The sequence below is a fragment of the Homalodisca vitripennis genome, unplaced genomic scaffold, assembly GCF_021130785.1.
Source record: "Homalodisca vitripennis isolate AUS2020 unplaced genomic scaffold, UT_GWSS_2.1 ScUCBcl_23;HRSCAF=586, whole genome shotgun sequence".
Classification (NCBI taxonomy): Eukaryota; Metazoa; Arthropoda; class Insecta; order Hemiptera; family Cicadellidae; genus Homalodisca; species Homalodisca vitripennis.
In genome coordinates this window covers 113,495-125,234 of record NW_025776149.1, presented here as the reverse complement: position 1 = coordinate 125,234, position 11,740 = coordinate 113,495, and the positions used below count along the sequence as shown (strand labels likewise).

Below are 11,740 nucleotides of genomic sequence, written 5' to 3'. Positions count from 1 at the left end.
ATTTTCTTCATCCTTCGTTGATCTGTTGAACTGTCTTAAACATTTTCGACGTTCCTTTAGAACCGCCGAACATTCTTCAGACCACCAAGATACCTCGCGTTTGTTTGGTGAACCCAGGGCCCGATTAACCAGTAGGCTAAGTAGGCTGCAGCCTAGGGCGCGAGACCGGTGACGATTTTAGGGGGGCGCTTCGGAGTTCAAGATGAAGTGCTTTTTATATGTAGTAAATAAAATGGTATGGTCTAAAACTTCACTATACATTTTTGTACATTATTTACACATCCACCTAGACCTTAGATTTACTCCATTTACTTAAAAATAACTATTAAGTAGAAAAAGAAATTAATTAATAGCGATTAGTGACAACGCATAGTAATTATCGTAACGGTAGGGAAACTAAAAGGGAAATTTTGCTTCGCGCGAGGGGCGCCGCCGGCCGCCGCCCTTCGCCGTTTGCAACACTGACGCTCTCTGACAGATAGAGACTAGAGATGCGCTAAACGATTACTTTGCCGTACCGATTACAACGATTACTGGTACAGCTTGGTACCAGTTACTTTTAGTGATTACTTTGTAATCGCGATTACTCTTGCGGACACAACTGCTATCGTAGACTGGGGAACCAGGAATCCGTTTTTGTCCGCCTGTTCCAACGAATACGATTACATCCTGTACTCACGTTTCCACCCATGACTCAGTCTGCATTCGTCATTTGGTGCATTGACCCCTATTTCAGTTCAGCAGGTTACAAAGGATGGGGGGAGGAGGTTGGTTGGGGTTTCCAGGAATATGTCTTAGTCATCAGCGCAGCAACCAGATTGGTCGGTTACTCGGTTTATCCCGCGCCCCTTAGGAGGGGGAACTAAACGAATTCCCGTTCCATAAAGTTCCATTATATTTTCATTTCGTCGTCAATATAAGTATACTTCTTGGCTCTCTTGTGGTAAACGTGTAGTAAGCTTAGATTGTAAAACATATTGTGTGTTGTGCAATGTTTATAAAGTGTTAGTTAGTTGCATGGTTATTTCATTGTGTAATAAAGTGTTGTTTGAAATTAAATGGAGCCTCCAGCAGCAAAACGTAAGAAGACGAGTGAGATTTGGAACTTTTTTGATCCAGTAGGTACAAATCAAGCAATTTGTAAGCTTTGTAAAAGGAAATTTTCTTTTACTGGTTCTATTTCTAATTTAAAAAAACATATGGGAAGGAAGCATCCAACAGTTTCATTGCCTGCCGCAACAGTAGAGTTACCAGCTACCAGTAATGAAGACAGAACTAACGTTATTACTGAAGAGACACCTATAGTTATCGAGTTTTCACAATCTCAGCCAGTAGAGCTTCCCGACACAGCTAGACTGTTGCCTTCAGTGATGTTTCCGAGTACGAGTACAATAACAAGTAAGACTACCACAGATGTAACAGTCCCTTTGTACACGTTACCATCAAAGAAAAAACAAACACCAATTACGTCATTTGTGCCTAAAAAAATCACACCATCGGATAAAAATAAAATTGACTTGGCCATATTAAAATTATTTGCTTGGGATTTTCAGCCATTTTCAATGGTAGAGGACAGAGGCTTTAAAAATCTCATGGAAACTTGCTGTCCTTCCTATAAAATACCTGGTAGAAAATATTTTTCTAACTCAATGATGCCAGCTATTTTTGAAGAAACCCGCACTACACTTAAACATACTTTAGAGAAGGAAGCAACAAGTGTTTGTCTTACAACAGACATATGGACATCAAGTAAAAACGACAGTTATATGGGCATCACAGGCCACTACATAACTGAAGATTTTTCAATGAAAACAGTACTTTTTCAATGCTCAGTTTTCGAAGAAACCCATACTGCTAAAAACTTAGCAGACGAAATTTTTTCAGCTATAAATGAGTGGGATATAAAAAATAAAGTATCCATGATAGTTTCAGATAATTGTTCAAACATTACTAGTGCAGTAACAAAAGTGTTGAAGATGAAACACTATGGCTGTTACGCTCATAAGTTAAATTTACTTGTCCAACAATCATTACATCCTGTTGAAGACCTGATAAAAAAAGTCAAAACTATAGTCTCCCACTTTAAACGTAGTAACAAAGCATCACAAAAACTGATTAAGTATCAGGAGTTGCAGGGAGCCAAACAGCCTAAAAGGATCTTGCAGGATATTGCTACAAGATGGAACTCTACGTTCTACATGTTACAAAGGTTCGTAGATTTGGAAGAGGCTATAAAATATTCCCTAGCAATCCTGGATACCGATTTGACCCCATTAAGTTCGGATGAGTGGGAAATTTGTAAGCAGTTGTGTGACGTCCTACGCCCATGTGAAGAAGTTACCAAAGAGATGAGTAGCGAAAAATATTTGAACGCCAGTAAAGTAATCCCAATAACAAGGGGTTTGAAGTCTGCTCTTAAGAAAATTTCTGTTAATGTTACTAAAGAAAGTGTGAAAGACGTGCTTAATTCCATGCTCAAAAGCTGTGATGACAGATTTCCGAACTTGGAAAAAAGTAAAACCTTAAGACTTTGCACATTCCTCGATCCCCGCTATAAACATCACATGTTTCTAGAAGAATCTACAACCATTGAAATCAAGAAAGACCTGTGTGATTTATTAGTTGGAGTCATAAATCAAAAAAGAAATGAACAAAATCCTGAGGACCTCAGTGATAATGAAGTTGAACCAGACCAAGAAACAGAATCTACCGAGAAAAAGATTTCAGTTTGGGATGATGTTGAGGAAATAATTGCTAAAGTGAAACCGAAATCCAATCCCACTTCAATGGCAATCCAAGAGGTAATTAATTATTACTTTTTTATATTTTCAAAAATTACAAAAGTTACATTTGTAACCCCCTTTGTTCATTTTAGGTTGAACGACACAACGTACATTTTGTTTACTTTTTGCATTCCAAGCTAACCTAACCATTAAATTCATTGAAAAAAATGTTTTAAAATAAACCCTACAGTTTTTAACTTTTTTTAAACCTACAAATTTTATTCTAAATTGTTACAGATACAAAAATACATGGATGACAGTCCAATATCTAGGAAAAAGGATCCACTGGAGTGGTGGAAATGCCACAAAAACATTTATCCCCATCTAGCCACAGTATTTATTCGGAGCTGTGGCATTGTCGCAACATCCGTCCCTTGTGAGAGGATGTTCTCTAAAGCTGGTTATTTTATAAGTGACAGAAGAACCCGTTTAACAACAAAAAAAGTAAATGAACTGATGTTTTTAAACACAAACCTAAAGTAGACCAAGACTTTTAAAACTGCAACTCTGGTGAATCGAGGGTAGGCCTACAGTTCTTCGAAACTCATTGTTTTGTATGTAATTACACCTACATAATTAATATTAATGACTCTAGTTGATCTTTTGATATTTTTTCTATTATGATGTTATGAAGTACTATCTTATTATAATTATGTCATTTCTGTTAATTTGTTCCTATTTCGTATTTAATGCCTAAGTATAAGTTACCTCAAACAAAACAGACTGATACATGTTATTTTTTCTTAATTTAGATGTGTTTTTTATAATGTTATTCGATACAAGAAATATTGATTCTCGGAAATGATTTTTCTTTATATATGGTTTGTATATAGTTAGTTACAGTTATCTGCAATATGTTTTTTTCATTTAGGTTATTTGCACATAAAGGAATCCCAAAGACTTTTGTGATGTTAGCAATCATAAAAAGATTAAATAGATGGTTTGTTTAAGATTGTTGGTATATTATTTAAAATATACTTGTTACTCTCGTAAATACGAAATAAACAACAGCTGAAAACCCTAATTGGAATTTCTGAGTTTTTTTATGAACCTGACTTTAATCTGAATATTTCTGAGTCACAATTTTTTTACCATAACGTTTTAACTACTGTAAGTAGCAAATGGAAAACTCACACATTTTGTTTGCCATTCAGTAAGTTCAGTAATATGATAAACCAGTACTATTTTTAATGCCTGACTTTAAACATTTAATTCTGTCTTGATTATATTTTTGTTTTAATATTTAGATAATAAGATACGGTAACTCAAATGATTATTTTAAATACTGATTCTCGTATAATTGAGTACAAAAAAGTAGAGGCTATCAAATATGTTGTACTCAATGCTTGCTATGCAATTTACTCAGTAGTACCATTGAATTTTAGTTCAGCTCGATTACTAATACAAGTACTATGCCAAGTAATCGCTTAGATTTGCAGTAGTAGGGAGGGGCTCATCACGAAAACTGTTACACGTAACTGTTACTGCTAGACAGTAGCCGCGTAGCCGCGTTCGGTGAGGAAGTGATTACTTTGTACCTGGTACTCGACGCCTAGAGTAATCGATTACTTTTTGAGAGGCGAGTACCAGTTACAAAGGAGCGATTACAGTTACTTGGACCCACCTCTAATAGAGACAGAGTGTAGCTGCAGCTGCAGTCAGTCGTCTCCTCGTCTGCACTGTTTGTTTTAGGCCTATGGCCTATGAATTATTTGGACTTTCGTTGTGATTAATTGGTGTCATTGCTCGTTATTATAAACACTGACATTTATTCGTAAGTCGAGTAGAGTGTTTGATACTGAAATATTAGAAGAAGCAGTGGTTTGCTTGTTTTACATATGTAGGCTACATTATGAGTAAAAAACCAAGTGGTTCCGAATACCGTAAACGGGCCCGGGAGCGTAACGAACGGGAAAGTGCTCTTCTAAATAAAATTCATAGACTAGACGATTTTTTCAATAAACCCGAAACTCCCAGTTGTTCTGCTGAGACATTGCCGGTCGTCACGGGAACTGAACGAAACGTTGTGAGTGAGGACAGCGGTGTTATAGTGGAAGTGGAATTGATTCAGCAGCCTGCCAGTGCCACTGCTACCGACGTCTCAGACACCACAACGGAAATTGCACCTGTACACGTCCCTTCACCACCATCAACCGAGCAAATAGCAGATTTGGGACATCAGTTGCAAGATTGTGTACCAGCAAATAAAGAGGTAACCGATTCAAAAAATCTTGATGATCCCGCTTTATGGCTGGTAAATGAGGCATTGCGTGAATACTTTGCAGTGCACAGCATCAATCAAAATGACAGTGGGGATTTTTCCCAATCAAAGCGGCAGTATTCTGACCAAAACCGTTATTTGAACAAAGCTTGTTTTTTCAAAAAACTTGTAAATGGAGAGATTGTAAAAAGAACTCATTTAGTTTATTCCAAATCAACTGGCTATGTATACTGTGCTCCTTGTAAGCTCTATGGGGGGACGACTGCCTTAGCTACATGCGGCTTTAATGATTGGAAAAATTCACACAAAATTCAAGAACATGATAATAGTCTAGAGCACAGAGAATGTGTGAACAAATATTTGACCCGGATGAATGCACCTCAGAGAATTGATGCAAAACTACTTGAGCAGCATCAAGTAGAAGTGAAGTATTGGAGAGATGTATTGTCAAGAGTTGTTGAAGTAGTTAAGTATTTAACTTCTCGAGGGCTTCCGTTTTATGGTGAAAATGAAATTTTGGGGTCAACCAGTAATGGTAATTTCCTTGGCTGTATCGAGCTTTTGTGCAAGTTTGATCCTTTCATGGCTGACCATGTTGCTCGTTTCGGAAATAAAGGTAAAGGAGTGCCCTCATACTTATCTTCCACGATCGTTAACGAGTTTATTACTCTGTTAGCTGACAATGTTAAATCCAAAATCGCGTCAGATATCAAGAATTCTAAGTATTTTTCGATTATTGTTGACTCTACTCCAGATGTTTCCAATGTGGATCAATTGACTTTTGTCATTCGTTTTGTAGCACCTGACGGGTCACCTAATGAGCGGTTCATAACGTTCATCCCAAATTGTGGCCATAAAGGGGAAGATATGGAGAAGGCTGTGATAAATACTCTTGAAAGTTTGAACTTAAATATCAGTGACTGTAGAGGTCAGAGTTACGACAATGCAAGTAACATGTCTGGGTGTTACAAGGGGCTTCAAAATCGAATCAAAGAGCAAAATCCTCTTGCTCACTACGTTCCTTGCGCAGCTCATTCGTTACAGCTAGTAGGTTCGACCGCTGCAGAAAGTAGTAGTAGTTCTGTTGAATATTTTGCCCTGGCACAGCAAATGTACAACTTTTTCCATTCATCTACACACAGATGGGAAATTCTCTTGTCGCAATATGACAAAGAATGTTTGACAGTCAAGACCCTTTCGAAAACTCGCTGGAGTGCAAGAGCAGATGCCAGTAAAGCCATGCACAAGTCATATAAACAAATAATCGCAGCGTTACAAGACATCACTTCAAACGAAGAAAATAAAAAAGACGTACGACTTGAAGCCAAACAACTGATAGAGAAGCTCCAGTCTTTGGAAATGACCATGATGATTTGTTTTTGGAATAAAGTACTCATGAAGTTTCATGACATCAGTGTACGACTTCAATCTGAAGATGGAGACTTAGATCAGACAGCACTTTCGTACGAGCTCCTAGAGTCTTTTCTAAGTTCATTAAGAAATGAGGAACAATTTTCTAACTTTGAAAGTGAGGCAAAGCTTATGTGCAATTCTCAAGAGTACAAACAAGACAATACAAGGAAAAAGAAACCAAAAATCCCTTTTGGAGAAAGCAAAGAGGGGCACACTGAGTTTGATGGGCGGAAATCATTCCTGATAAATTGTTACTACAAAGCAATTGATACACTCCTAGGGCAACTAACAAGGAGAAAATCAATTTATGTCACACTACGAGACTCCTTCAACTTTTTATGGAATTTGAATAAAATTGAGAGTTCAATCTTGAAGGAAAAGGCAACAAAGCTAATGAATGAATATTCAACAGACCTAGATGATTCATTTCCAGATGAGTGTTTGTATCTTCAAAAACTTTTAAAAGATGATAATACATTCTATGAAGAGGAAAATGTACTGTCAGACAGAATGGAGGAAAAGAAGAAAGTCAAACCGACCGGGACTAAAGCCTACAGGCTATTGAAACATGTAAAAAACCCTAAAACTTGAATCTCTTTTTCCGAACGTGGAAGTGGCATTGCGGATCTTCTTGAGCATGGCGGTGTCTAATTGCAGCGGAGAAAGATCCTTTTCTGCTCTTACTCGAATCAAGAATTATTTGAGGTCGACTCTACGGCAAGAAAAACTCCAGGCACTCGCTCTCTTATTTATAGAAAGTGACTATGTACAACTCGTTCCGTTTGATGACTTGATCGATGCGTTTGCCTCATCAAAAGCACGGAAGAAATACTTTGTTTAATCAGGGAATATATCGTCATGAGAAAATAAAAAGTTCTTTTGTTAACAGTAGGCCTAATAATTTTATAGTTCTAGCTCATTGTTTGTTATTGTGATTAAATGTTCAAGTCACCAAGTTGTATACTAAAGTCTAATGTCATTTCTATGTAACATAATGTACTTGAATAAACCAGAGAAAGTTGATGACCAATTTGACCATGTTCATTGATTTATTATAAATCCTTTTCAGTGATTTACAGTTAAAACGCTAATTAAACAGGCTATACGTAGCTACTAAGCTTTCTTATTAAAATGGACAACAATAAAATCTCCATTATTATGGCAGCATTTATACTGAAGTAAGAGATAAAATTCACATAATTTTAACAGCCTTAAAATTACAGTATGCATTTTAATTTATTTTGAAAAAAATAAGCCTACAGATTTTTTGAAAGTAACATTACAAAGTGCTGAACTTTGAATTTTGTGACTATTTAATGATAGTAATCTACAAAAAATGTATAAGAATTAAAAACTCATGTAAGGTTTGGCTGTAGCTAGGACACATTTTTGTATGTCCTACAAAACCAGTGGTAAATAAGAACCCTTGATTCTCTTTAAAGAATGTTACCTACAAGTCTACAACAATAGACCATATTCCATTTTAAAGATACAAATAAATGCTCAGCAGTAAGCATCCTTTCCCTTTGCAAGTTTGCACTTTCTATAATTTTGCCGTTTTTGTTCGTTTGTTTGTGTGTTTTTAGGAAATGACAGCAAACAGCATAGTTCTTTTAACCGTTGAATTTGAACATATTACATAGCAGTTTATACATACATGTATCATTAGACCTTTGAACAATAATTAAAGTTTATAGTTAGTTGCTGAATGTTGTTCTTTTCCTAAAGATTAATACTCTAAATGGTCTCTCTCTGTAATGGTCTTTAAATTTAAGTAAGTTGAAATTTTATTACAAAAATATAATATGGCCGCTATACAGCAGAACACTTTTTATTATTGAAAATTGACAGAGGGAAGCCGGCCGGAAACCGTTGGGGGGGGGGGGGGGGCGCGAAGTACAAGATAGCCTACGGGCGCCAAAAACCTTAATCGGGCCCTGGGTGAACCCGAGGATTTTGGAATGCTCCGCTCTGCGGATGTTACAATATTGGATGTAAATAATATAGTGGCTGTATTTATGTTGTTTGATTGAATATTAATAGTTTGAGAAATTATGTTCTTTTTGTACTCGTTCCAGTCAGCCCTCTTAATTTTCCACCTGGGACACCTGCCTGTCGAAGACGGAAAGGATTCAAAAGCCACGGCAATGGGCGCATGATCACTCCCTGACAGGTCGGGAAGTACGGACCAATGCACTCGAGTTGCCACGACCGGACTGCAGATTGACAGGTCGATTGCCGATCATATGCCAGTTCTAGGGCACATGTAAGTGGCCGACTCGTCATTGAGAACGACTGCTGCCACTTCATCCCACAATCCCGCAACCATGTTACCCCTCCGATCAGAATGGCTGGAACCCCAAGAGCGATGGTGTGCATTGAAATCACCAACCATCAAGAAAGGAGACGGGAGTTGGCTGTAGAGATCACGTAGATCATCAAGAGATAAATCAAAAGGGGGAGGTGGAATATATATGGAGCAGATGGTTAATTTAAAAGGTACATCGATTGAAACTGCTACTGCCTGGAGGTTTGTGACGATGTTCAAGGCTCTAGCATTAACAGAATAATCTGCTAGAATAGCTACACCTCCACAGGCAATTTGTTGGTGATGATCTAGGCGAAAGATGTCATAACCATTTTGTTTGAAATGAGTATGAGGAGAAAATGTTGTCTCTTGTACGCAAATAAATTTAGGTTTTCTTGTCTTTATAAGTAATTTTAAGTCTTCAAAGTGGCTTCTCAAACCATTAATATTCCATTGTAACAGCATTTTATATTATATTATATATTTTATTTTGTGCTAGTTCATCGTAATTGTTTTTCTTTGTTTAGATGCAGGACGGAAGTTACCATGAACAGTTTGGAACTCTGTCTGCACCTCTAAAGGGTCCTCAACCATATCATCATCAAGTGATAATTGGGAGGATCTGGACGAAGATGGATTAGTCTTTTTTCACTAGGAATTTGGATCTATTTTCTGATTTTGTTTGTATGTTCTTTTTTAGTTTGTCGGCGAGCTTTTTCCTCTCTTCCAAAGATAAGGCGGGTTTCGTATTTTGTTGCACCTTATCTCTGAAAGTAGGAGTGTGAATCTGTGTGTTGGACTTAGTATGGGGCGTGTGGAGTGCTTGGGAAGGATTACTGGTGGATGCCAACGGATGTTGTCCGGTAACGGCTGCAAGCTGCTTAACCAAAGCGGCAACCTGCTCTGTTAGATTGAGTACCATACCTTCCAAAGCGGTACATGACGGGCACTGTGCGGATTGGACTGGGGCTGAAGCAGCTTCGGAGTACGACTCCCATTTTAGGGGTTGGTGCGATTCTTCTCCTATACTCTTTGCGGGCTTCGTTAAAGGAAAGTTTGTTTAGAGTAACAATCTTCAAAACTTCCTTTTCCTCTAAGTAAACTCTGCATTCCTTAGAGGTCGTCGCGTGTTTACCCCTGCAGTTCACGCATCTGACGTCGTTCTTGCATCCGTCTTCTTGGTGGCCTTCATCACCGCAACGGGAAAATGTCTCAGGGCCCGAGCACGTCTTAGTAGAGTGCCCGAATCTCTGACAACGGAAACACCGCTGCGGACTTTTGGAGTAAGGCCGTAAGTCAGGGATAAATATCCAGCCTTAATAGTTTTTGGGGGTTGGGGAAATGCAAAGGTCAGAATTAGACCAGGAGTAAGAACCTTTCTCCCATTCTCCGTCCGAAGCATCATGACCACATCGGTTACCATTTCGCATTGCAGCTCGTCCTTGATTTCTTCCTCACTACACTCCATCAGGTCACGGCAGAAGACGATCCCCTTGGAGGTGTTCAGTGAGGAGTGCGATTGAACAACGACTTCCACCTGATCAAAAAAGCTTGTCATCTGAAGGAATTTTTTGGCTTGGATGTAATTCGCAGCCTCCACCAAGATAGTTCCATGTCTCAGTTTGCTTACAGATTTAGGCTGACCGCCTGAGGAAACAAAAGCTTCGTTTATAAGGAAAGGACTAACCTTCGTTAGAGTTTTGCCCTCATCCTTATGACTAACGATTAGGTATAGTGGAGTTGGAACGTTCATATTTTCAGCGTTTACTTTTTCTTCCACTTTCCTTTGTTTTATATATGATTCATTTTCAGAATCTAAAAACTGTCGCTTTTTCTCTGGATCATTAAGATCTCTTCCTCCGAATTCTTGCCCTAAGGGCGGGGTGGTTTAATATCCATAGATAAGGCCACCAGCGCATCGTGTTTAGTAGTGCGGGCCGATTCACCGGGAGCGGGCATGCCTTCGGGTGTCCCACAGACCATAGCTTGGGGGACAACCCTACCTCAGTTCCCCGAGGCCCGGTTTCCATCGATTACCAAGTCGGGAATACGCGCACAACTTGAACTCGCACGTGGCAACAGGGGCTCCGACACCCCTGCCTACTGAACACTTCCTGACCAAGGACCGAAGTGGCTGGCTTCTGAACCATGTACATGACTTACGCCTCAGCAGAGACAAGCTCACATCAGCTCTCACCGACACCAGATAGGGCATCTAGCACCGGCTTAAGCACTCCCAGCGAGCCATGTACTGGAACGGTCAGAGGACGGGTACTTATAAGACCCTGGAGGGGGATTTGGTAGGAATTAGGAAATGGTTAGGTGGGAAGAGGCAGTTTAACCTCATACGGCAGGACGGCATCATTGGACGATTTTCACCTTTAAATCATTATTTAGGTTTTATCTTAAATTACGTCATTATCTTAGTTTTGAAATACATTACATTTGTAACTGCCAACATTTCTTCTGGTTGTATGCACTCTCTGAAAGTAGTGTTGTGGCGTTGTATGGAATCCTTGATGGTATTATGTAAAGCGTCGAACGTTTCAATACTCATCCTAAAATAATTAAAGAATTTTCACTGTCATTTCTTAAGTCACCAAAAAGAATATAAAAAGCCCCAACTTGGTTTCGTTTCACGTTTAAAGGGTGTACCTAGTGCACTCGATTATTTCTTTTTCTTCTTTTCAACCGTCTATACAAAAGTAACATTGCAATTTCTTTCTTACGTTCCATTGAAGCACAAGCTGGTGTACGACTGCTGGAGTGCACACTGTGTTAACCGGCACGGTGTCGGCGTAATGTGAACAGTGTACCCGTGCCGGTGCCGGCTAGGAATCGGGTTAACGGCATGCGGGGAAATGTGAAACAGGCCTTGCTCATAGCCTTCCGGATCTCATTCAAGGTCCATGTCTCCGTCAGTGCTCTTTCCTCACTACTGTCATCGCAGTTGCTCGAACACATGTCCTCTCCACAAGTTCTACACAAAACTAACATTAATTTATTTTTCTTAGG

General features: G+C 38.9%; 1 protein-coding gene across 1 annotated transcript; it reads left to right on the top strand.

Moving 5' to 3' along the window:
- Positions 1-499: 499 nt before the first annotated feature.
- On the top strand, positions 500-3,628 carry LOC124370153 (zinc finger BED domain-containing protein 6-like). Its single transcript, XM_046828445.1, has 2 exons — positions 500-2,801; positions 3,021-3,628. The coding sequence occupies exons 1-2, from the start codon at positions 1,059-1,061 to the stop codon at positions 3,264-3,266; spliced, it is 1,989 nt and encodes a 662-aa protein (XP_046684401.1). The 5' UTR covers positions 500-1,058; the 3' UTR covers positions 3,267-3,628.
- Positions 3,629-11,740: the final 8,112 nt, after the last annotated feature.

What these genes read in the sequence shown, in the direction of transcription:
- LOC124370153 (XM_046828445.1), top strand. Translation starts at nt 1,059, where the DNA reads ATGGAGCCTCCAGCAGCAAAACGTAAGAAGACGAGTGAGATTTGGAAC. An exon ending in CTTCAATGGCAATCCAAGAG is followed by an intron (nt 2,802 to 3,020) that starts GTAATTAATTAT and finishes AAATTGTTACAG; the next exon opens with ATACAAAAATACATGGATGA.